Source organism: Triplophysa rosa, linkage group LG5 (assembly GCF_024868665.1).
Source record: "Triplophysa rosa linkage group LG5, Trosa_1v2, whole genome shotgun sequence".
Lineage (NCBI taxonomy): Eukaryota > Metazoa > Chordata > Actinopteri > Cypriniformes > Nemacheilidae > Triplophysa > Triplophysa rosa.
Genome location: NC_079894.1, coordinates 21,655,524 through 21,681,265, shown reverse-complemented (window position 1 = coordinate 21,681,265; position 25,742 = coordinate 21,655,524). Strand labels below are relative to the sequence as shown.

Here is a 25,742-nt window from a genome sequence, read left to right as displayed (position 1 = left end):
TTTAGTTCATGATTCATTAGAAAATAAAAATGTTTCATTTACCATGCATGTAAGGTTTTTGTTATCCTCAGTAGATTGACAGCAAAACGATCTATATAAAACGGTCAGTTCTGGTCCTTACTTCTGATTGGTTGAGCCGAGTTCTAGGCCGTTATAAAATACCCCGATTTATAACGGCTGACCGCATTACATAGCCTAAATATCACTTCATTTACTTATTTTTCATTATATATCACTTACTATTTTATTTACTTAAAGTTGATCCGATGATTGAAAACCAGTGAGGTGATCCTGTGAGGGCGCCTCTCTTTCCCCTAACGTCCAACTCCCATTTTTCGTCCCATATATGCACTATATAATGCTGTATAAGACTGCCATCTAGTGGACTTGTTTATTATATAACTGACACTCGTTTGCACGAACCAGGAAATTCCTGATTTCAGGAAAACTGAAACTGAACTATCGACCTGTTAATCTTCCGTCTTCCTGACTCTTTGTACATACAGCGAAATGGCAGAAGCCAGTGTTCCTTTGTCTCAGGATCAGTTCAGTTGTTCAATCTGTCTGGATCTCCTGAAGGGTCCAGTGACTATTCCCTGTGGACACAGTTACTGTATGAGCTGTATTACGGATTACTGGGATCATGATGATCAGAAGAGAGTCTACAGCTGCCCTCAGTGCAGACAGACCTTCAGTCCAAGACCTGTTTTAGGTAAAAACACCATGCTGGCTGAAGTGGTGGAGAAACTGAAGAACACTCAACTACAAACTGCTCGTCCTGATCACTGTTATGCTGGACCTGAAAATGTGGAATGTGACGTCTGTACTGAGAGAAAACACAAAGCTGTCAAGTCCTGTCTGGCGTGTCTGAACTCTTACTGTCAAACTCATTTTGAACGTCATGAAGAACTTCACTCTGGAAAGCGACACAAAGTGACTGATGCCACAGGACGACTTCAGCAGATGATCTGCCCTCAACATGAGAAACTTTTAGAGATTTACTGTCATACTGATCAGCGCTGTATATGTTATCTGTGTATGGTGGATGAACACAAAAACCATAAGACTGTATCAGCTGCAGCAGAGAGAACTGAGAAACAGGTAAGAGTTGATGTTTACAGTATGTGAACAGTTTTGCTTCATAATACATGTTTCTTTATATGATTACACTGTACACAAATAAAGATCTGTATGGCCTTTTATAGGCCTATCATTATTTATTTGATTTTAAAATGTACTCTTATGTAATGTTTGTTTAATATATAATTATTTCCAACAGAAACAACTGAAGGAAACACAGAGTAAATACCAACAGAGGATTCAGGAGAGACAGAAGGAGCTTCAGGAGTTGAGAGAGGCTGTGAAGACTCATAAGGTGAGTTTTGATCAGAAGATCAGGTGCTGACTGCTGGAAGAGATGTTTCACAGCCAGTGCTGGAGCACTTTACAGTCCCACTGAAGTCCATTGTGTGCAACAGACTGTGTGAAGAAACAGTAAGAGCTTGAATCGATCAATACGAATGCCCCCGCACCCCACCTCACCTCTCTGTGTGTGTGTGTGTGTGTGTGTGCGCGTGCGTGCGTGCGTGCGTGTGTGTGTGTGCGCGTGCGTGCGTGCGTGCGTGTGTGTGTGTGTGCTGTGCGTGCGTGCGTGCGTGCGTGTGTGTTTGTGTTTGTGTATGTCCTAACAGCGCTCTGCTCAGGCAGCAGTGGAGGACAGTGAGAGGATCTTTACTGAACTGATCCGCTCCATTGAGAGAAGCTGCTCTGAGGTGATACAGCTGATCAGAGATCAGGAAAAGACTGCAGTGAGTCGAGCTGAAGGACTCTTGAAGTGTCTGGAGCAGGAGATTGATGATCTGAGGAGGAGAGACACTGAGCTGGAGCAGCTTTCACACACAGATGATCACATTCTTTTCCTCCAGGTATACAGAGATCTGAAAAACAGGACAGTGGTCTTTAGGAAGGGGTGAATGTGTTTTACGTGTACTTTTTGTATATAATATGTTTTGTCTCTGTGTCTGTGTAGAGTTTCCAGTCTCTCTGTGTCCCTCCTGGATCTACAGACTCACTCAACATCACTGTCAGTTCTCTCCTCTCATTTGACGATGTTCAAAAAATTAGAGAGAAACTTGAGTGTTTGTGCAGAGAACAGATAGACAGGACATTTGATCGAGGTAAAGCACCTATTACTCTATGAAATTTAGAAAGATTATTACATTCTGAAGATCAATGACTATTTTTTCTGATATATAGTTTGTCCTGAACCCACAACCAGGGACAAATTCCAAAAATGTAAGTCACAACAAACAAACACACACATACTGAAGGTATTATTTTGAAATGATTTGAACAGCAATAATATGGATTTTAGTAATGATGATAGCCCCCTCTAGAATGGTACTACTCATCAATCACAATGAATGTGCATACGATGTTTGTCCACAGAGAAACATAACTATACATCAAATAGATAACTATAGAACAGAGGGACTTCAATTTAGTGTTCACACATTCAAACACATATTTGCACACTGTAACAAACAGATTGTCTTCTTTCACTAAATTATATAATCTCTTTTACCTTCTTAACACAACGACTGTCCATAAAAACAAAATAAATAAAACTTGAAGCTTTATTTTAATTATTGAAATTCAAATTTCTTAATTGACATACAGATTATTGTGATATTGTCTCTATCAGATTATCATCTGGTCACTCTGGATCCAAACACAGCACATAAATGTCTCCATCTGTCTGAGAAGGGCAGAGTGATTACTTACACAGAAGAAGACCAGCTGTATCCTGATCATCCAGACAGATTTGACAATTATCGTCAGGTGTTGTGTAGAGAGAGTGTGTGTGGACGCTGTTACTGGGAGGTTGAGTGGAGTGGTGGGGTGGATATATCAGTGTCATATAAGAGCATCAGCAGGAAGGGAAAGGGTTATGAGTGTTCATTTGGATGTAATGATCAGTCTTGGGGTTTGTACTGTTCTGAGCTCAGTTGCTCATTCTGGCACAATAACATTGAAACTGAACTGCCTTTAGTGTCCAGATCTTCTAGAATAGGAGTGTATGTGGATCACAGTGCAGGAACTCTGTCCTTCTACAGCGTCTCTGACACAATGACCCTCATCCACAGAGTCCACACCACACCACATTCACTCAACCTCTCTATCCTGGGTTTAGAGTTTGTAAATTAGTGAAACTGTGTGATCTAACAGTATAAATGATACAAATATTACTATCATATCTGAATTTTGAAGAGGCAAAAGAAATATAGAGAATCACTGATATTAACAACACAAATTGTATCACACTGTTTTTATAGGTTTTTACATGTAGGATAGATGCATTGATATGAGCCAGCAAACAAAGTAACAGTTCAGTTTTATGATCAGTATTAATAGTAAACTACAATACATGTAGTACAGTGCAAATAAATGAATAATGTTTATTATGTCAAAAATTTACTTTTTGTTTTGCTCAATACATTTCATTGATAAGGCAGTCTGTCATTCTTTCTTGTCTTCATCAGCAGATGTTGATGGGACATCATAGTTTGATAAACACAAATATAGAGCAGTACACAGCATAGGTAGATTTTCACCAGAATACCAAAATGAGTCATATTTGCCGAAGCAACACAATAGTTTATACCTAAGCTTTCCAGTAGGCCTGTTTAGTGCAGTTAAGATTTTGTCGTAGCTGATGCCAAACACACACACAAACTTAGACACTCACATACATTTTATATTTAAATTTGTAGCACACCTCCACCCTGGAATTTGGAAAGATTTAGTCCACCAATTCTCTGTCTACAAGGTAGCATTCAGTCTAACAGACATTTACCTTAAAGGGATACTTTACTAGCCAATCAAAATTTCCCCCTGTTTTACTCACCTTCAAGGCATCCTGACTGGGTTTCTTATTGAAGAATAATGCAATCGGAGTTATAATACCAAGTATCATTTTACTTCCAAGCGATAGAATGGGAGTGAATGGGTGTTTTTGACAGCGCTATTAACGTTGATGTTTAGTTTCTGTCATTTCTCGAATGCGCGTGAACCAGAGGCTTGTTTTTCCGGCAGATGACGCAGGCATGTTGTACGTTCCGGTGACGAATGCTGCATTTTTCCTTTTGTTCCAATAGGATAGCGTCTACTCTGGCGGGAGTTTTCGTCACTGTCATTTGCCGGAAAAACAAGCCTCTGGTTCACGCGTATTCGAGAGAGTACTGAAGCTAGACATCAACGTTAATAGCGCTGTCAATATGTGTCAATATTCTCTATAACAAGCGCATCGATTTGCTTCAGAAGACCTTTGTCAAGACCACTGAGCCGTGTCGAGCAATTCTTTGATCGGTGGATGCACGTTTTGGAGCTTCAAAAAGTCAATACCCATTCACTCCCATTCTACCCCTTGGAAGTAAAATGATACGTGGTATTATAACTCCGACTGCATTATTCTTCAAGAAGAAAACCATATTCAGTTAGGATGCCTTGAGGGTGAGTAAAACAGGGGGAAATTTTGATTTGCTAAAGTATCCCTTTAACACAATTAACAGTTGGAAAACTGATGTGCTGTTCTGCTGATTGTATTATGTTGTCCCTTATTTTGCCTGCTGTGCTGTATCTGTGTTGTTTTTTGCAAAGTACCATAGGTTTACATGTACAAGGAATTTGTCTTTAAATAAGAAATAAATAAACCGAAAACATTCTTAATAAGAATATTAATAAAGCTATGAGTATAGATATAAAACTTTATCTCAAATGGCAGAGTTTGTGTAAAAATCCTGTGACAATAAATCCAGCTTTATTAAGCTTCAGTAAATAGACTGGCAGCATGGTTTGATTCAAGGACGTTCTTGAACTGAAAAGGCATACCTTGAATGGAATGTGGCTTTAGATAAAAATATCTGCCAAATCTATAAAATTGTGACACCATTTTAAAGATTACAACTCACATGCAGACAAACAAACAATGCAAATCTACACGGAAGCATTTTTAAGAGTGTGTGCAACAGTTTGGTGCCATCTGTATTCGGGAGAAATGTAGAAAACATCCCTGATATGACCGAAATCAGCAAAACTAGACAAAAAGCATCTCTAGAAGAGTTTCACTGACTTGAACAGAGAAATGGCAAAGAGTGATTGAATCATGTCCAGCTTATCACCAAAGACAACATATGAAAATGAGCAAGAGCATTTGCAAGTTGACAAATAAATCATCATGAGGGCACAGAAAGCATCTGCTTCAAAGTCACTGATTCTCAACAATCTGGTCAATTCAATTCAATTTTATTTATATAGCGCTTTTCACAATGTGGATTGTTCCAAAGCAGCTTTACAGGAGAAAATAAGAAAAGCAGAAAAACACAGAAAAGGTGCATGGTGTTTATAGAACAGGCAAGATCATTCTAGTAAATAATATCTAATAAATGCACTCCCGGTGAGCAAGCCAGCCAACAATGCCCTGTGGCAAGGAACACAAACTCCAATGATAAATAAATGGGGGGAAAAAACTCAGGAGAAACCAGACTTAGCCGGGAGGGCCAGGTCTCCTCTGACGTGTCACAGCTGCACTCAGTGACTTTGATTAAAAGTTACTGAGTAAATGTTTATGAAGAATAGGGAGAGCTTATTAGTTGTGATTTAGGAAGTTTCATTTGTTGAAACTGTTTGAGTATAATTTGGTCTTATTTTTGACTGATATCAGACAACAGAGGAATGTTATAAGCAGGGAAAATCGTAATGGCATAATGTAACTGAGTGCAGCAATAACTTCAAACTGCTGTCATGTGATGTAAGTTTAGCATTTAATACTAAGCATTGTAAATTTAGCATTAATGTGACAAGTAGTCCGTCTTTGCTCTTGATTGGGGGTGGAATTGCCTGAGCTGGAGCTGGGATGGTCAAGATGGTCACTTTGCTCTTGGGTGCGGGTGAAGATGGAATTGCCTGAGATGGAGCTGGGATGGTCAGTCAGTCCGCAGGCTCTTGCAGGAGGATGGCACGGGATGACCCATCGGTGACCCATCAGTTCAAGGGTACCGATGACAGCACTTACCAGAGGCCAATGGTCCTGCATTCATTTTTCCAATGTTATGCATATATTCCTGACAAAAAGTCTGTAAAGAAAACAAAAAGCTTCTGAAGTCAGAAGTCCAGTACACACAAGCCGGTGAGACCCATAATGTCAGAGAAAAGTTCAAGGCACACAACTCTCAAAAACAACTATTCACAGTACACCCACCAGCCTGTTCGGCAAGGAACAAACAATACAACATTCTTCATCAGAGAATCTTTTTTTTTTGTCTCCATCATGAATCCCTCACACACAAACCTCTGCCTTTGAAACCCCCTGTGGACACAAGCACATATTAGCCTGTGCAAAGCGTGCAACTCTAAAACATTCACATTATAAACAGATTTATGCCAACGACAAAGATTTATTCCATACATTCTCTGTCTACAAGGCTGCCCTTTGGTCTTACAAACATTGACATTAATTCAATTACCCACAGCAATTTAAAGTGCATTCAATGTGAACAATTTATCAGTTTGTTTTATTTTAAAACGTGATATGCACCTTGCGCTATTGTCTTTGTAAGTTATTGACTGCCATCTAGTGGACTTGTTTGTTATATGACTGACGCGCATGTTTGCACGAACCAGGAAATTCTCAAGTAGGGTCTCTGCAGCTCGGAGAAATGGGCGTGCCGAAAGGTTTCTCGTTGGTCAAAGGTGCTCTTCCTTGGCAACTGAGTTGACCAATCAGCGTTAACAAACACATACGTCATTTCTTTTAAACAGGAAGAAGGTCGCGGTAAGGTGTGTAATGCAGTTTTCAAACTGAATTTGTGAACATAAGACCTTAAAAACTAAAAATGTTATCAGAAAGTCTGTGTTTTTGCTAAATGGCTTAATAATAAATCACAGAAGGTAACTAAACCGCTCTTACTCTTTTAGACGCAGCTGTCGTTATGTTTTATCAGTATTTCAGTCTTTCTGTATGTTTTTGTTTACATGTAGGCTACTATATCATAGTTGTATTAAAACAGTAGAAATGCCTTTTACTGTATGACAGCTATGTTGTTGCTATTCTATCATGACACCAAGGAAAGCAAATTATTTTGTTATTTTAGAGACAGTTGTCTTAAATGTCTCAAAAGGTTTCTTAAATTAACGTGGCCTAAATCATTGTATACTGTTTAAACTGTGCAGTTGGCTCGTTGAATCAGCATTATACTGTAGGCTACACGGCGAGTTTGCCTGTATAGAGAATGTGAAGCTGACGTCACGCCCTATGTTGCAGTGGCGCCGCCATTTTGGGAGGATCATACTCCGCTGCTATAGAGGGTATGCACGTGTCGGCACTTTCCCACGTGAACACGCCGGAACGCGCCTGCTTGAGTGGTAAAACACTAGGCAAAATGAATGGTTACAATATCAGGAAACGCAATTCCGCGCAACATTTGAGTGTCTAAGAACACCCGATTCCTTTGTAAGTCATAAGGTTCACCTTCGAGTCCAGCTGCTTGTAGTTTCAGCAAATAATTGCGTGTTTTAGTCCCGGTTTTTGTTCCTCCCATTGAATGCAGCCATTTTGCCTTACTTGTTTTGTATGATACTGTATATTATATAGAGAAATCGAAAGTGAAAGAAGCAGGGACTTTTCCTGAGCAACTCTGCGTAATGCTATTGCAGTTTTTAACACATCAAGACTGACCTACCATAGTTGTATTTCCTAATCAAACAAGAAAAACAAAACACTGCATTGAACACACTCGTAGCCATCCTCCCAAGATGGCGCAACATTCAACGTGGCGTGACGTCGATTAACAAGCTTTATGAACGCACGATGCGATCAGAACGACTCGTAAACAAATGACTCCTTTGAACCCATTCGTTTAAATGGTTGAAACTTTTCAGTCACTAGCGAATATAAAAAAATCAGTGAATCATTCTAAGCTCAGTAAACCACAAGAGAACGCAGGATGTGAATGAGCTTTGCAAATTTAGTAAGACTGGTTAATTTAGTTGGCTATTGTGGGCTGAAAAGTTATAGTTGAAAAGAACAAAAAGCTTTATTTGATTTAAAAACATTTCTGTTTGGTTGAATAAAAGTAATGTTTTATGTAACTTAATCATTGTAATTTTCATCTAATTTTTTATGCTTTAATATGTTAAGTGTTGATTGAGCCACTTAAAGGTGTACTTAAACAGTCATGTTTAAGGCCTACTCGTGCATGCGTGTATACAAGATAAGAATGGCACCACCTCCGCCTCATTTTGAGCCAGGAAAAACCCTGTATATGTTTTGTCTGTTTGTACAGTACATACACAAAATGGCAGAAGCCAGTGTTCCTTTGGTTCAGGATCAGTTTATCTGTTCAATCTGTTTGGATCTACTGAAGGATCCAGTGACTATTCCCTGTGGACACAGTTACTGTATGAGCTGTATCACAGACTGCTGGGACCAGGATCAGAAGAGAGTCTACAGCTGCCCTCAGTGTAGACAGACCTTCAGTCCAAGACCTGTTTTAGGTAAAAACACCATGCTGGCTGAAGTGGTGGAGAAACTGAAGAACACTCAACTACAAGCTGCTCGTCCTGATCACTGTTATGCTGGACCTGGAGATGTGGAGTGTGACGTCTGTACTGAGAGAAAACACAAAGCTGTCAAGTCCTGTCTGGTGTGTCTCAGCTCTTACTGTCAAACTCATTTTGAACAACATGAGAATTTATTTAAAAGCAAGAGACACAAAGTGACTGATGCCACTGGACGACTTCAGCAGATGATCTGCCCTCAACATGAGAAACTTCTTGAGTTTTACTGTCGTACTGATCAGCGCTGTATATGTTATCTGTGCATGGCAGGCGAGCACAAAAATCACAATACTGGATCAGCTGAACAAGAGAGGACTGAGAAACAGGTAAGAGCTGAAAACACTGAGTGATGTGTGAATGTGATCAGTTCTGCTCCTTAAGAAATGTTTCGTGGTCACGCTAATAATTAAAGATCATTTGTATAATTCATTTTTGAATAACATAACCTATTTTTAGGTAAAATTCGCTCTTATGTACAGTCTATCTGATTTATCAATAAATCTTTATATCAGAAACAACTGATGGAAACACAAAGCAAATACCAGCAAATCATTCAGGAGAAACAGAAGAAGCTTCAGGAGTTGAGAGAGGCTGTGATGACTCATAAGGTGAGTTTTGATAAGAAGAACAACGACTGTTATACACTCATTTATTACATTTACATTTATACATTTGGCAGACGCTTTTATCCAAAGCGACTTACATTGCATGATACTATACATTTGTTTCTGAGGATGTGCAATTCCTGGGATCAACCCATGACTTTGGCGTTGCTAGCGCCATGCTCTAACCACTCTACAGGAAAGCACTCAGTTAGGACTCTCCTTCAGTCAGTCAGTCGGTCAGTGAGGAGTCCAGTGCTGGAGCACTTTAGAGTCCCACTGAAGTCCACTGTGTGTAACAGATGTGTGAGGTACCAGTAAAAGCTGAATGAATGCACTGATTGCTCCTCTCTCTCACTCTCTCTGTGTCGTAACAGCGCTCTGCTCAGGCAGCAGTGGAGGACAGTGAGAGGATCTTTACTGAACTGATCCGCTCCATTGAGAGAAGTCGCTCTGAGGTGATACAGCTGATCAGAGATCAGGAAAAGGCTGCAGTGAGTCGAGCTGAAGAACTCTTAAAACAACTGGAGCAGGAGATTGATGATCTGAGGAGGAGAGATGCTGAGCTGGACCAGATTTCACACACAGATGATCACATCCATTTCCTCCAGGTATACAGAGATCTGAAAAACACAACTGTCTTGTTTTAATGTGTATATGGTTTCTAAAAAGTTTTTACATTGTGTCTCATGTAGAGTTTCCAGTCACACTCTGTTCCTCCTGACACACTCAGCATTACTACCAGTTTTCACATATCTTTTGATGTTGTAAGAAAATCTATAACTCGACTCGGAGAGAAACTGGAGCATTTTCATAGAGAAGAGATAGAAAAGATATTTAATAAAGGTAAGGCACCCATTTCTATCAGAAATAAGGCACACGTGATGTAATAACTTTTTATTTTATAGGAATCTGAAGAATGTCACTCACTTAATAGAAATATATATATTTTTATGTATAGGCCTAGTTGCTCCCGAACCCAGGACCAGGGAGACGTTCCTTGAATGTGAGTCTCAAAAAACAACAAACATGCACATAGGATATCATTTGATATCAAGATGCTAATAAAATGATCAACTGTGATAGCATGCATTTCAGCATTTTATCAGTATAGTTCAGGAAAATATAGTTCTGTTCGTTTTCTAATAAAATTAATAATTTGACCTGAGAACTCACAATCTGTTTATAATCTTCTAGACAAATTAATTTGAGAAATACAACCTAGAAATATAAAAACATTTTTTAATTGTACAACTATAGTTCAGGGCCCGTATTTATCAAGCTTCTGAGAATCACTCTGCTAAGAATTGATTTACGAGTAAAAAAATTCATGTCTCAAAGCTGCACTTAAAAGTTAGTTATAAAGCAGCTCAGTCTTAATTTAAGTGAAGTGTTAGGACTAAATCTTAAGTGTCAGGCTTAGAGATGATTTACGACACTTTTCTGTGTGCAAACGGGATTTTGGATGATGACATTGGCATGGACCAATCACTGAATAGATTTCCTTATTTAAGAATGTTCTCTGATACATTCAAGTTGAATGGTGAAATTCCTAAAATATTCAACACACAGATGACAATAAAGACTTTTCAAGAGAATACGATATAGACATTGGAAATGAAAGAAACACGTTTCCACCATTTCTTACCCATATTAAACCGGTGCTGAAATTTGTTTTTGTTTGCTTTAGTCGAGTAGTTTCGCTTTAAATACAATGTTATTTTCGGTATAAATCTTTCTTGCGTTTGAAATCACACATACCATTGAGAACAAAATACAGCATAACGAGAACGCGCTACAGTACTGATGATCCATAGAGCATAACTCGAACGCAAACAGCAGATTTTATCTTGCGCACAAAGGAGTTTGTTAAATGTATAAATTTGATTATGAAAAATGATGTGTAGATGTTGTTTCATTAATAAATGCCTTTCGCAAATTCATACTTTAAAAAAGTGCCACCCGCAATTACGCCTATGCAGGGGACGAGGAGAGTACCGTTTTTTTGTGTGTATAATGTGGAATGATAATGTTCCATTGGCCAACCCCTCTTTCCACCACATGTCTCTGTCTCCTCAGCGTCATCACAAGCCCCTAGTGGCAATTCCTAAGCAGTTGAGAGACCTCTCGAGCTGTCTTAATTAAGAGAGTAAGAGTGATTCTTAGCTTTAATAAATTTGATAACTTGCTCTTATACTTAAGTTTGGAAGGAGGAGAAAATCTCATAAACTCTCAGCATTTAAGACTAAAATGGCACTTTGAGAAGCTTGATAAATATGGCTCAGATTAAGTTCTTTGTCTGAATGGTATAATAGCATACATAACATAATGAATGTCAATAAAGTAAAATGATTTAGATATTTTAAATGGAAAATCCTAAATTACATGCAGATTATATAATTTGACTTCATCAGATTTCCATCCGGTCACTCTGGATCCAGACACAATGTACAAATGTCTCCGTCTGTCTGAGAGGGGCAGAGTGATTACTTTCACTGAAGAAGACCAGCTGTATTCTGATCATCCAGACAGATTTGATATTAGACCTCAAGTGTTGTGTAGAGAGATTGTGCGTGGACGCTGTTACTGGGAGGTCGAGTGGAGTGGTGAGGTAAATATATCAGTGTCATATAAGAGCATCAGCAGGAAGGGATGGGGTCAAGAGTGTTTGTTCGGACGTAATAATCAGTCCTGGAGTTTGTGCTGCTCTGACTCCAGTTATTCATTCTGGCACAATAAAAAAAACACTAAACTCCCTGTAGTGTCCAGATCTTCTAGAACAGGAGTGTATGTGGATCACAGGGCAGGAACTCTGTCCTTCTACAGCGTCTCTGACACAATGACCCTCATCCACAGAGTCAAGACCACATTCACTCAACCTCTCTATCCTGGATTTAGAGTTTTTGGATCAGTGAAACTGTGTGATCTGACAATATAGATAATAAAGAAACATATACTGTATAAGTTTTCGCATGCAGGATTGATAAAAGCTATTCTGGGTTACACTCAATGACCCCACAGTGTACATTCATATTGCGAATGTATTTCATAAAATCACAGAGAAAGAGCTTTAATTGTACTAGATTTTACCCAGCTGTGTTTAAGGATTCTACCTGTTCTAATAGCTCCTGCCATGTTGTTTTTTCAAGTCCGTAAATCCCAGTGTTTCCCACTACAAGTTTCTACTTTGTGTAAATGTTCCAGAGCATTCATGTGTTCTTGTCAGCATAAATATTATTTTAAGTTTAGCTATTGTTTTGTTGTTGTTTATGTTTGATATATTACAAAGTTTTGTATAGAATGGTTTGCAGCTTACAATTCAAACTACAAATGACAGCCTGCTAAAACAAAGGTGACACAATATCAATAGGAAACACGCTGCAGCATGCAGTACAGTGTACCAAAAATAAAGTACAAAAATATTGTCCTTCTGTTCTGTTGCTTTGCTCAATAAATTCAGCAGTAACGTCACACAGCACAGACTGATATAACAATGAGCTTCTAGTGTCTTTGGCCACTGACCAATTATTATAAGGTTATTTGTGTTTCTGCACACAATATGAACGCAAAAAATCCACCTTTCAATGGAAACATAAGTAAGCTACTATAGTGTTTGTAGATTATCACCATTATAAAATTCTCTCATTATCTCGTAGACTCTGTCATTCCTTCTGAAACATTTTTAGTAACAACAGTAGGTGGTGCGGCCGTCCGGGTCGTAGGCCTCTTAAAGGATGACATGGGTGGCACCGGTCCTCACTGAAATATGATTGGCCCTCAGCTTCCCCCAGCTTTGACAATACTTAATTTTGGATCAGAGTGCTGTCAATCACTGCTTGGTTTGAGACGTGTAGGCGTTTCTCAAACAGGAAAGACACGAATCACGTCTCTGTTTATGGCAGTGGTTCTCAAAACTGGGGGCCGTGGCCCCAAGATGGTTCCAGGGGGCCACAGATTTTGTGGCATTTTAGAAATATAGATATTTATCATAAATTTTGTGCAATCAAACATCAGAAAAACAACGCCACCAACCAAAAGAATTGATGTTTTAGCATTGTTTAACTGAATATTTTCTTGGTTTAATTAAAATTTTAAGTTTAAGATGATAAGTCTTTATTTGGGGGGCTGCAAAGCAATGCACGCTACACAAGGGGGGCCTTACAACAAAAAAGTTTGAGAACCACTGGTTTATGGTATGTACTCAGTTAAATTATATCGTATTCAGAAATATGTAAACTGGGAAATAAGCGCATAACAACAGGAGTGGTGTTAAAGGCTACCGAAGTGCCGATTCATTACGTTACCGTATAAAAGACGCGGCAACAGTGGCTTTAAAAGTTATAATACTATTGGATATCTTAGCTGAAGTAACTTTAACAAAATAGTTAATAGATAAAATGACTTGTTATTCTGCAGCGGTGCACTGCCACATTAATAGAAAATAGACAAGTGTATTATTACTTTTGCCTTTCTTCCTGTTGTTGTCACAATGGCGTTTTCCCAAACAGGATACAAAAAATGGTAAAAAAAAAAAAAAACTAAAACGTGGGATTTGAGAATGTTTTTGATCTGACAATAATGGTAATTTAAAGGGGAGGTTTTTTGCCTACTTTACCCAAGTTGATACAGTTCTGACGGGGTGGGGGTTGGGTGCTGTGTGGTATAAATGGCGTAGATGTGCCATCTAGTGGCTGTGTATTGAAACAGAGAAATACATTCCTGTTTTAGTTTTTTAACACTAGGCCTACACAAAAGTTTGAACAAAATACAATCAAGGGAACTTTTATAACGTAATGTTAAACAAATATCTTTAAGATTGAAATTGATAGATTTTAAATGATAAAAAAGTAACGTCTCAAACCAGTGTTTACATCTTGATAAGTGGTCTGCATGATTTTCAGTGGCATAGCGCAAATTATATAAATACTATATTAAATGCAATGCGCATCGTAATTCATGTTAATTAATATGTTATCTTATAGTAACAAAATAAAAGTTTTTTTTCTTCATAATACTGCAGCCCTGCCCTGTTATTTCTTTCGTTCTTTTTTATGTGCATCATCTATACTGTATATCCAATATACTGTATATACATTTATCCAGGTTACACAGGATGCCAAATCCTGATGCAAAATTTTTCTTAATTTAAAGAAAAACTTGATAGATTCTCTATTTGTGATGCGGCGGTAACCTATAATTCGCACCCATGTTCTTTCCATGTTTCTTTTGTGTTATTTTATGTGGTCAAATCATATCAATTACAAATAAGTGCCCACAGTACTGTATAGGATGTCTGCTTTGTGAGTTAAATGACAATTTGCTCAAGTCTTTTATGGAATAAATGTAGTAGTTAGTATATAGTATAATTAATTACATATAATTGGCATACAGTATAACTATGGATTATCTACAAAGGAACATACAGTATATGTCAGCATGTAAATAACGCAGTTGTAAGTGACTGGAAAAGTATAAAAACACACATTAAAAGTGCTTTTAAAGTGATGGATTTTGAAGTTGGAAAAGGTGTAAGAACCCTGATTATGTTATATGTTGCACCTTGTATATAAATTGCCCGCGGTTCATTCAATACAAATACAACAAAGAAATTTCAACATTACTTAGTTTGCTCTATTTTACTTGGCTATTTCTATTGTTTCACTCATGTTCTAACATGTTTATAAATGTTAATGAATATGAAACACTCAAAGTACACAAAACCATTTATTAATAAAGTAAATTTATTTGTCTGGAAGACATATAGCAAGTATTATATACACAACACAATATTTTTACATTTCAAAAAGTAGATCCAACAAAAAATCTGTTCTGATTTTATCTGTTCAGCCGTTACAGATACATGGCGTACAGAAGCTTTGTAAGCTGGGCTTGGGGCTTCCTGGGCCGGCGAATCAGAGTGGTCATTCCCTCATTCGTAGTGCTACGTATACGGCGGGAATTCCCTGACGCTCAGGGAGTGTATGCTGGATTCAGATCAGCCCTTGATTAAACCGGGACACATAGCTGGCTATCACTTCCATCTTGTCCGGCTTTTCAAATTGGGCAGAGAGATAGTCAGGGATGGGGATCCTCCGCACCTCTGCCTCAAATGGAACAGGGTCCTCAAAGACCTTCTCAAAGATGAGGTCCATCAGTTCACTAACATAAGCTATAATATAAAAAAGCGAGGGACTGCATACTTTTTGCAAACACTTTTTTGCACATTTGAAAAATTACAATTTTTGTTTTATATAATATATACATTTTGTTTGTACTCTTAACATTTTCTAGTTATACATTTATTACTATAATCTTTTAAATATGTATATTTTTCACGTGTTGTGCAATGTCTCTTTGCATGTTTTATTGGCTTGGCTTGGTTTGGTTTGGTTTGTAAAATAAAAGCTTGTAAACCTTACCGTATGTTGGATCTACTTTCACTGGCTTCACAGTACATTCCCCCTTCTTGGACTTGGGAAAGTTTACTTCGTATAGTAGCTCACCAGTTGATGATTTTGCTTGTGGACGCCCAGCATTTTCATTGAAGTGCATGACAGCGAGGTAGAGTCTTACGAAAAAAAACAATACCCAGAATTATGAAGAGTAAATATTACATGCAATGTATAAATTGAAATTGTTTTTATGCATGTACCTGCACAGCGTTCCAAGAAAAGGAAAGACCACATTCTTGGGTGCAAAACGTAAGATTACGCTGTGAAAAGCCTCCAGCGACGAGGTCTGGTGTTGAGGGCTCATCTTCTCCACATCTTTTAAAAGTCTCTTATTGGTCAAGGCTTTCTCCAATTTGCAGAATGCCTTTGTTCCTAAGAAAATATAAATGAGTAATACCATAGGATTAAATGTGCTTCTAATTGTTTTGAACATTGAATCACTGTAAAAATTAAATGGTAATGGTTAAAATGATCTGGCACACACCTGCTTTCAACCATTTCTTTTTTCTCCCTGATGTTAGTGGTGCATGCAAACACTGGGGGAAAGCAGGGTTTTTGTGGATGTGGACATCACGGATATGATTTAGTATAGATGTCCACTTTGCCACCCTCTCTGGCCCTGATGTAGATGAAGCTGCTGTCCAGTACATGTGGTTTTTTACACTGTGAAGCCACTTCTTCAGTACATCACAGTCCTTGTTCTTTGACATCAGGACCAATTTTTTGGACAGTCCTAACAATACAAAAACATATTTAAATTATGCAAATGCAATACAATACTAATTACCACAGTGGTTCAAATATTGTAAAAGAAATAAACACTACATGTTTCTGTTTTGGTTACACTGAAAAAAACTTGTCTATGATGAATCTATAATGTCATCAACCAAGCAATCTTTTCACTAGTTGTTGGTCCACTTATCAAAACAATATGACACCCTACCCTTTTCAATATGCCAAACATCGAAGTAGTGCTTGATCCTACTCTCCTTCAGGAATTTCTGAATTTGCGGATGACGATCTGTCACAATACTATCCAGAGTAACACCACGTTCCTCCAAAAGCACAAGGCTCCTCTTTAGCCCCTCCATTTCCATATGGTAACTCCCACCAACTTCATTGCTCTGAAATAAAATAAAAAAGCATAGTTTTACATGTCAGCAAAAAAACTAATTTTAGTGCCATATCTCCAAAGACGTTCATTATCGTAATTTATTTTATGACAGTATTACCCATTTCTGTGTTTTTCCTTCAGTGTTCATATTACCAACCCCCCACGTGCACACAAACTGCACCCCCTTCTGCAAAAGGCACGGCTATTTATTTTAGTTAATGCTTTGCATTTCCCAGCTGACCCTCCCACTCACCTGAACCAGTTGAAGATCAACAATCATGTTGTTCCGCAGGTCCATCATTGTATAGCTGCCATACCTGGCAGAATGACCTGCAAAAAGATGTTTTACTTTTACCAGTATTACAATCCTAGACATACTGCTTTACTAGTACCCCCCAAAGAAAAACATTAATACACTATTAAACACACATTCAGAGAACAAACCTGGTGAATCAGCCCTCATATCACCACCTAGGATGACATTCTGTTGTTGACCAAGCTGCTGCAATGTGGCATCCTGCGTAGTTTTCCACCTGTGTACAATGGCAGGCTCAATGAATCTCCGGGCAAGTCTTCGAAAGGTGGTGTACTTGAACAGCTTTAGTTTTATTGCATGGAAGATCTGAGGTCATACAGAATAAGAGGTATAAATATAAATATATATACATTTATCACAAAACATTTTTACATAAATTAGTTACATAAGTCTAAAAAAACAGTTTAGTGTTTCTAATTACCTTTTCAAGTTTGAAGAAAGAGGCACCTGAAATATAAACTGCTGCAGTGAGTTGAATATTTCCGGCAGGAGTAGACCCAATAATGGGTTGACTGTTCCATGTCCTGGAGAACTCGCAATGTGGGCAGTTCTGCTCCACTCTTAAGAATGTGCCCATGGTTCTTGTCTTCGGGCTTGAATGTCGTTCACACTTTGGGCACACCTCAAATAGCTCCATTAGGCAGTTCTCATACACTATGCATGTTGATGTCTTGTGGATGGGGATGGAAGATTCCATTCTATCAGAAAATAAAATATTTCACAGGAAAATAATCAATTAACATTCTGCTCAAAATGAAATAAATTCAAGATTTATTGGATTGTTTTCATAAACTAATTATGTGAAATATTTGGCAACTCACGTCACATCTGTGGATTCGGTCAAAGTAACAGATTGTAGAGGATCATGTGTGACATCACGTGGCTCTTCAACGATCACAGATAAGTCACCTTCCACAGGGTCAAACTCATCTTCTTCCTCTTCCTCCTCCAGTTCCAAGCGGGGTCTTTTGTGTGGAGTTGATGTAAATAATCGTGAAGATCTGACTGCAGAGGTGCCAACGCTAACATCGGTGCAGTACTCAGTGTCGGTCTGTACTCCTTTGAAAATTCAAAACACACATATACTGTGATCTTAGCACTTGCAAAAAAAAGAAAAGACAAAGCATTACAACTTACAACTGAACCATAAAGAAATATAGCAGGAATCACAAACATATGAACTAACTGTGGGTCAACAAACCTGTGCTTCTGAAAGGAGGAGCGAGAGTCTTCATAGAGAGCTGTGTGCCATATGAACGGGTAGGTTTATCCGTTTGGCAGGCCTTAACAGCAAATTGCGCAGATGTGCTTGTCTAAACCCCCAAGGAAAAATTAACTACAATCAAAATAAACTACATTCTAAACTACAAATTAACTACAATCAGTCTAAATCATAAGTAACACCGAAACATTCCTGTCTAACACAACTTTGGTTTGTGTTAGCGTAAAGTTGTAGAGCAGGGACGCATTAACTTACTTAAAAATACTTACATTTTCCTCATCTGAAGCTTTGGCTCCTTCAGTTGGTGTCGCTCCCTCTTTCAGGAACAATTTTGTAGCAAATCCTGCTTTGTACTGGCCAAGGTTGACAAAGCACTCCGGCTTGAAGTGATTCGCGCACACAAACAGGTTTTTGCTAACTCTTTCCGGAGGATTCCCATTAAAAATAAAAAGAATCCACTGCTCTCGCGACTTCTCGGAGGCTGTGACTCTAAATAATGATCTGTGCTGGTCTGTGCACCCATCAACAGAACACTTAGCACGAACTTTCGCCATTGCGTTATTACAGATACACTCGTGTCGCTTGCAAAACCACAATGGCGCGCCATGGGTGGAACCGAGCAGAATAAAAGGGGCGGTGATATTACAATAACATCATTCTCCTACGTCAGAAGAAGTGCGTTATCTGAAGCGCTGGTTTTTTTCTCATGCTTTCAGAGAAAGGCGTAACAAAGCAAAATGACTGGATTGTACTTTTTCACGTTTTCTTGGTTGGTAGATGCACCGGGGAACTGATTATAGCACTCAAACACAGAAAAAATCGTATTTTCGTGAAATGTCCCCTTTAATTATATTTTTTCTGTTTGTTTAACAAATCATAAGAAATACACAACACAATGATTTGATCAAATTTGATTTGATATTAAACACTTATTTTACACCCCTCAAACACCCCTCCTCACTGCTGTCATATGTCGTGTCATCCATACTCTCATACTTGCATTCATGTCAATGCATGGTACTTTGTATTATGAAAGGTAAGGCCGTGTTCAGAATTGACTTCTTTTTTGACAAGAAAAAGTTGTCAAAGGCGCTTTTTTTAGTAAAAAAAAACCGCTGGCAGCGTTTGCTTACAAATAGCAGACGGCCATGACTTCGAAGGCAGCGTCTGTGCACGAAGGCAGCCCAGAGAAACAGATAGGCAGTGTAACGGAAGTCTATTTGAATTATAAACAGAGAGCGTCTTTGCGCTAACTATCACATATTTAAAAACTACAATACTAAAGAAGTTGTTTAAAGTGAAAATTAAACTTACAGTTATACAAAACTATGCTCCACCTAGTCTCGCGTAGGTAACTTTGGCCGCTTTTATTGGTCAAGGCCCGCCCAAAAGACAATATGACTGACAGGTGAAGCTACCAATCCAGTATAGTTTTGTGCTGCGTCATGTTTAGAGTCGTAGAAATGTCCCCACAATAACAGACCGATGTGCAACTAGTAAATCATTCATTCACGATCGTCTCCAAATTTACTTTTACAATGGCGCTTCAGTCTCCTAGAGCACCGGCTAGCAAAACACCTAAGAAATCGGTAGGAACCATATGTAGACTTTGTTTAGATAATTTCAAAGTTTCTAAAACTAATAAACACCGATTATTTCGTGGACATGACTCTCTTGACAAAGCTGAATTTACGGTCGTGTTGGAGGAGTTTGTTGGCAAGATCCACGACACAAGCTTGGCGATTTGCACATCTTGTCGGAGTTTATTGATGAGGTACAGCAGCGTTTCAAAAGAGGTAGTACGACTGAAATTGCTTGTAAGTGACATGTGCAATAAAACAAGAGAGAAACGGTGCGCACCATCGACTCCTACACAAGAACCGAAGAAGCGATTTACCGATTCCGAATGCAGCAGCTCTGCGAGACGTGAGTTGTTTGATCCACCACCATCTGATGCAAACACTTCGTCTGCAACTGTACCGAATACTGTAAGTTGCGAAACTGTTACAGAGAGCTCGTCAAAGAAACTGCAGCAGACAAGAAGTGTAAAGAGACCTATGAAAATCCTTCTAACAAAGGACAACAAGCAAAATTGGATCTCCTTGGTACCCCTCCAAATTCTGGGAGACGGTCGGCCAGGCTTGAAAGAAAAGACTTTTGCCATATCCAGTCGGCAAACACGTTAAAACATCTCTTTTAGACTCCACTAAGTACCTCAAACAAAACTCTTGGACGTCTTTTAAAGAATCTATACTATGAACCTCGCATGCTTTTAAAAAAGCAGCGTTTAGTCGGTCTTGATGAACGCTCATTGTCACTGATGTAACACGGAAGCTTTCTAATTCGATCGGACCGCTTTGTTTTGTTTCCCGGCGGACCGTTAAAGAACGCGACACACACGTCTCCCGGAAATCCTGTGGAATTTAACCAATCAGACAACGACTTCGAACAGTGCCAAATGTATCAGACGTTCAGCCAACGGATCGTTGAGGCTGAGACTATGCACATGCTCCACCGGGCGTTTCGGCCGCCATTTTATTTTTTCGAGTTCTGTTATTGGTTATCTGTGAAAAAGGGGCGTTTTTTTTTCAGGAAAGTTGAACTTTTTCAACCTCAAAAGACGCTCTGAGCTGCAGAAAAAGACGCCGGCGCTGGAGATTAAAAACGCGCTCAGGACTTTTTTGATTCAGACTGTCTTTGTAAGTTCCTGTATGATATTGACATCTAGTGGACAAAACTAGGAAATTCTTGATTTCAGTGAAACTAAAGTGTTGTGTGTTTTGTCTTTCTGTCTGTTTGTACATAGACTACAGCGAAATGGCAGAAGCCAGCATTTCAGTGGATCAGGATCAGTTCAGTTGTTCAATCTGTCTGAATCTCCTGAAAGATCCTGTGACTATTCCCTGTGGACACAGTTACTGTATGAGCTGTATTACAAACTGCTGGGAACAGGATGATCAGAAGAGAGACCACAGCTGCCCTCAGTGCAGACAGACCTTCAGTCCAAGACCTGTTTTAGGTAAAAACACCATGCTGGCTGAAGTGGTGGAGAAACTGAAGAACACTCAACTACAAGCTGCTCGTCCTGATCACTGTTATGCTGGACCTGGAGATGTGGAGTGTGACGTCTGTACTGAGAGAAAACACAAAGCTGTCAAGTCCTGTCTGGTGTGTCTTGAATCTTACTGCAAAACTCATTTTGAGCGTCATGAAGAACTTCACTCTGGAAGGCGTCACAAAGTGACTGATGCCATCGGCCGTCTTCAGCAGATGATCTGCCCTCAACATGAGAAACTTCTTGAGATTTACTGTCGTACAGAACAGCAGTGTATATGTTATCTGTGCATGGTGGATGAACACAGTGACCATAAGACTGTATCAACTGCAGCAGAGAGGACTGAGAAACAGGTAAAAGCTGAAAACACTGAGTGATGTGTTATTATGATCAGTTATATTATATTTACCACATCCAACAGAAACAACTGAAGGAAACACAGAGTATATACCAGCAGAGGATTCAGGAGACACAGAAGGAGCTTCAGGAGTTGAGAGAGGCTGTGGAGACTCATAAGGTGAGTTTTGATCAGAAGATCAAGTGCTGACTGCTGGAAGAGCTGTTTCACACTCCGTGAGGAGTCCAGTGCTGGAGCACTTTACAGTCCCACTGAAGTCCACTGTGTGTAACAGACTGTGTGAAGAAAGAGTAAGAGCTGTGTGAATGAACTGATACTAATGCTCCTCTCTCTCGCTCTCTCTGTGTGTCCTAACAGCGCTCTGCTCAGGCAGCAGTGGAGGACACTGAGAGGATCTTTACTGAACTGATCCGCTCCATTGAGAGAAGCTGCTCTGAGGTGATACAGCTGATCAGAGATCAGGAAAAGGCTGCAGTGAGTCGAGCTGAAGAACTCTTGAAGTGTCTGGATCAGGAGATTGATGATCTGAGGAGGAGAGACACTGAGCTGGAGCAGCTTTCACACACAGATGATCACATTCTTTTCCTCCAGGTATACAGAGATCTGAAAAACAGGACAGTGGTCTTTAGGAAGGGGTGAATGTGTTTTACAGATATAGTATTTTTGGAAGAGAATGTTTATCTGTGTTTTGTCTTTGTGCCTGTGTAGAGTTTCCAGACACTCTGTGTTCATCCTGGATCTACAGACTCACTCAGCATTACTGACAGCTCTCTCCTCTCTTTCGATGATGCCCAAAGAATTAGAGAGAAATTGCAGCATTTGTGCAAAAAAGAGCTAGAAAAGATGTTTGATAGAGGTAAAGTACCAATTTCTCTCAGAAATAAAGCACACATGATGTAATAATATTGTTTTGTAGAAATGCTAACAGTATTGCACATGAATCAGGGATGTGATTTTTCCATATAAATACGGATTTCCGTATTTTTTGACCTCGCTGTGATCACCCGCGTAAATTGCATACATTAGATTTATTTTAATTGGTGGCGGGATTGGGGGTTGGGCATGTGCGCGTGGTAATCATACAGCTGGCCAACAGGATCCTTTCTCCGCTCTCTACGTCATGCACACGCTTGTTACAAATGCAGCGCGACCGCTTCATTCAGAAGAACATCATTTTGGGAGTTATCTTTATGTTTCCAGAGAGTCCAAACACACTAATAGAAGCCAAACACGGCTGTTTTGGTACTCAAAAATGTGTGTGGTGTCATTTATTAAGTGGGGAACTGAACAGCGTTTTGTAATTTATACAGAAAGTCTGGAAATTGAGACGTCTATGATATGATTTAACATTAAAACATTATCTATATACAGAGACTAAAATAGGCCGTTCCGTGATTTCATGGCTTGAAACTATACAAATGGCCGATCTAGTCACTGTAATATAAACGCGTTGAAGTCTCTACTGAAAGCATACATTTAAATGATCTAAAACCGCAACATGCAACATTGCCCGCTGTATGAATGACGTAGATGCGCCATCTAGTGGCTGTGTATGGAAGTCTCTTGAGGCCACAATATTCTTTACTTTTTGTTCAATTATTGTTAAAGGAATTATTGCTGATTACAATACAATTTAAAGTAGGCCTAGTATAAACTACTCAAGGGCCATTTGTAAATGCCATCTTATTGGACATTAGCATAAGATATTTGCACAAACCATCAACCTATTTTATTAAATATTGTTTAGGTGACTTGTAAACTAATAAACATTTGATTCGCTTAATAGGACTAGGTGTTATAATCCCACTATTTCAGCACAGTTGAAGTTCCCAATAGGACATTTCCCACGCCTTATGCGTGACGGGGGGGGGAAGCAGTCAAGAACAGACGGAATTGGAAAATTATAATAGTTTGTTTTTGAGTTGCTAAGTGAAAAAGATCTATTGTTGGCAAGCAGTTTCCTGTTTTTAATCATGTAACATTTAATTGGTAACATTAAAGATTTTTGGAGGTGGACTGGGGTTGGGCGAGGGTGCGTGCAGTCTTCCTTCTTTTTTGTCCTTGGCTGATCACATGCCTGATGAATTCAGAATGTATCTTTTTTTCTGATACAGTTACTCCTGAACCCAAGAACAAGGAGCAGTTTCTAAAATGTGAGTTTTAACAAACAAACGCTTACTTAAGATTTAATTTTAAGATATGAAGAGTGATAATATGCATTCAGTCTGTAATGATACTTATCAATCACACTAAATGTGGAGAATAAACAGAAAATAAATTAATTTGTAAAACATAACTTTGATATCAAATAGCAGTTCATAAATCAAGATTATTGACATTTGAAGATTTACTTGAATTTTTTACTTGAACAGATTTCTTAAATGACATTTTGATTATATGATTTCTCCATCAGATTATTATGAGGTCACTCTGGATCCAAAGACAGCGAATAGGTATCTCCGTCTGTTTGAGGGGAACAGAGTGATTACTTGCACTTACACAGTCCAGCTGTATCCTGATCATCCAGACAGATTTGATAATTATCGTCAGGTGTTGTGTAGAGAGAGTGTGTGTGGACGCTGTTACTGGGAGGTTGAGTGGAGTGGTGGGGTGGATATATCAGTGTCATATAAGAGCATCAGCAGAAAGGGATATGAGTGTTCATTTGGACGTAATGATCAGTCTTGGAGTTTTTGCTGCACTGACTCCAGTTGCTCATTCTGGCACAATAACTTTGAGACTAAAGTCCCTGTAGTGTCCAGATCTTCTAGAATAGGAGTGTATGTGGATCACAGTGCAGGAACTCTGTCCTTCTACAGCATCTCTGACACAATGACCCTCATCCACAGAGTCCACACCACATTCACTCAACCTCTCTATCCTGGGTTTAGAGTTTATAAATAAGTAAAACTGTGTGATCTGTAAAAATGATAAAGAGATACAACAAATAATATTGTGTTCAACAAACTATGAGGTAAATGACGCATCACTGCATGAAAATGTAATCTCTTATTTCCACTAACTTTATTATTACTGATTCTGTCTGTGAAATGAAAAAACATGCCCGGTGTCAGAGTAAAAATCATCTTATTGGATCTAATAATGATTGTAGTGTATAAGAAGGTATAGTCATTGATGACAGCAATTCAAACATACTGAACATTCACGTGTTCTTGTCAGCACAAATGTATTATTTTAGGTTTAGTTTGTTTTATTTTTGTTTGTGTTGTTATTGATTGTTTATGTTTGCATCGAAAGTTTGGCAAGTTAACTCAAACTGCAAATATGACAGCCAGAAAAAGTACTTACTGTAGTTTAGTTTTCTGATCAATAACAACAGTAAACACAATACAGCAGCACAGTATAAATACAGTTAATGAATGATGTTGTTTATTACAGCAAAATATTGTACTTTATGTTAATTTATTCATTAATAAAGAATGAATGCGAGACACAGCTCCTGTCAAGTATATTTACAGTCATTATATTTAGACTCTTGGTTCATCAGCAGATGTAGGTGATTTCTGTATGATGCTTAAACCACAGGACATTTATTTTCTCACTGGCACCTGCTTGCGCAACAGTGTTGCACGTGAGCCCTTATTAGAACTACTTTGATATTAAGATTTCTGGTTCTGAGTTTCAGCGAACATGTTGCAATTAAAAAAAACATTGTTTACTCACCCTGGTGTGGTTGCAAATCCACATGAATTTCTTTCTTTATCCCTGGAAAGCAAAGTAAAATACTTTAAAGGATATTATTCACACGTATAATAATCAGGGCAATCAAGCTCAAAAAATAACCATAACCTCTAATAAGCCCTTCTATCTGCTGAAGCCACACAATATATTCAAGATTTGTGTGAGAATAAATACCAAAACATTTCTGCAAGCTCAGCCTTTTTATTTAATGCAATTTGTTGTTTGCCTCTAGAGGGCGCTAAAGTCTAAATTGCGGGATTAAATAACTTGTGATTTGTATTTTAGAGGATGCCTCGTTCAAAAAC

The 25,742-nt window shown here is 38.7% G+C and overlaps 3 protein-coding genes and 1 pseudogene across 6 annotated transcripts; 3 read left to right on the top strand and 1 right to left on the bottom strand.

The window, feature by feature from the left end:
* Nucleotides 1-422: 422 nt before the first annotated feature.
* Nucleotides 423-3,949, top strand: LOC130555039 (tripartite motif-containing protein 16-like; annotated as a pseudogene).
* A 2,826-nt stretch (nt 3,950-6,775) lies between these two features.
* On the top strand, nt 6,776-12,645 carry LOC130555035 (tripartite motif-containing protein 16-like). 3 transcript variants are annotated; one of them, XM_057335056.1, is made up of 7 exons: nt 6,776-6,837; nt 8,343-8,942; nt 9,129-9,224; nt 9,596-9,829; nt 9,914-10,064; nt 10,180-10,224; nt 11,633-12,645. In XM_057335056.1, the coding sequence occupies exons 2-7, from the start codon at nt 8,355-8,357 to the stop codon at nt 12,154-12,156; spliced, it is 1,638 nt and encodes a 545-aa protein (XP_057191039.1). In that variant the 5' UTR covers nt 6,776-6,837; nt 8,343-8,354; the 3' UTR covers nt 12,157-12,645. The 3 variants fall into 3 exon arrangements, with proteins under 3 accessions (XP_057191039.1, XP_057191038.1, XP_057191037.1); XM_057335055.1 differs by having other exon boundaries at nt 6,825-6,948; XM_057335054.1 differs by having other exon boundaries at nt 6,825-8,942.
* A 2,296-nt stretch (nt 12,646-14,941) lies between these two features.
* LOC130555030 (uncharacterized) lies at nt 14,942-20,671 on the bottom strand. Of its 2 annotated transcripts, none has more exons than XM_057335044.1 (11): nt 18,592-20,668; nt 18,302-18,413; nt 17,922-18,159; nt 17,522-17,798; nt 17,229-17,406; nt 17,038-17,114; nt 16,614-16,794; nt 16,155-16,403; nt 15,871-16,042; nt 15,638-15,786; nt 14,942-15,387 (listed from the first exon to the last, which is right to left on the bottom strand). In XM_057335044.1, the coding sequence occupies exons 1-11, from the start codon at nt 18,874-18,876 to the stop codon at nt 15,209-15,211; spliced, it is 2,097 nt and encodes a 698-aa protein (XP_057191027.1). In that variant the 5' UTR covers nt 18,877-20,668; the 3' UTR covers nt 14,942-15,208. The 2 variants fall into 2 exon arrangements, with proteins under 2 accessions (XP_057191027.1, XP_057191028.1); XM_057335045.1 differs by having other exon boundaries at nt 15,235-15,349; nt 18,592-20,671.
* Nucleotides 20,672-20,847: 176 nt separating this feature from the next.
* On the top strand, nt 20,848-25,185 carry LOC130555040 (tripartite motif-containing protein 16-like). Its single transcript, XM_057335062.1, has 7 exons — nt 20,848-21,021; nt 21,129-21,730; nt 21,799-21,894; nt 22,093-22,326; nt 22,444-22,591; nt 23,850-23,888; nt 24,149-25,185. The coding sequence occupies exons 2-7, from the start codon at nt 21,140-21,142 to the stop codon at nt 24,637-24,639; spliced, it is 1,599 nt and encodes a 532-aa protein (XP_057191045.1). The 5' UTR covers nt 20,848-21,021; nt 21,129-21,139; the 3' UTR covers nt 24,640-25,185.
* The last annotated feature ends 557 nt before the right edge of the window (nt 25,186-25,742 follow it).

What these genes read in the sequence shown, in the direction of transcription:
- LOC130555030 (XM_057335044.1), bottom strand. Translation starts at nt 18,876, where the DNA reads ATGGCGAAAGTTCGTGCTAAGTGTTCTGTTGATGGGTGCACAGACCAG. An exon ending in TGTTTGGCATATTGAAAAGG is followed by an intron (nt 16,404 to 16,613) that starts GTAGGGTGTCAT and finishes TTGTATTGTTAG; the next exon opens with GACTGTCCAAAAAATTGGTC. An exon ending in TTTCTTGGAACGCTGTGCAG is followed by an intron (nt 15,787 to 15,870) that starts GTACATGCATAA and finishes TTTTTTCGTAAG; the next exon opens with ACTCTACCTCGCTGTCATGC.
- LOC130555040 (XM_057335062.1), top strand. Translation starts at nt 21,140, where the DNA reads ATGGCAGAAGCCAGCATTTCAGTGGATCAGGATCAGTTCAGTTGTTCA. An exon ending in CAGAGAGGACTGAGAAACAG is followed by an intron (nt 21,731 to 21,798) that starts GTAAAAGCTGAA and finishes CACATCCAACAG; the next exon opens with AAACAACTGAAGGAAACACA. An exon ending in CAAGGAGCAGTTTCTAAAAT is followed by an intron (nt 23,889 to 24,148) that starts GTGAGTTTTAAC and finishes TTTCTCCATCAG; the next exon opens with ATTATTATGAGGTCACTCTG.
- LOC130555035 (XM_057335054.1), top strand. Translation starts at nt 8,235, where the DNA reads ATGTTTAAGGCCTACTCGTGCATGCGTGTATACAAGATAAGAATGGCA. An exon ending in AAGAGAGGACTGAGAAACAG is followed by an intron (nt 8,943 to 9,128) that starts GTAAGAGCTGAA and finishes TCTTTATATCAG; the next exon opens with AAACAACTGATGGAAACACA. An exon ending in ATCACATCCATTTCCTCCAG is followed by an intron (nt 9,830 to 9,913) that starts GTATACAGAGAT and finishes TGTCTCATGTAG; the next exon opens with AGTTTCCAGTCACACTCTGT.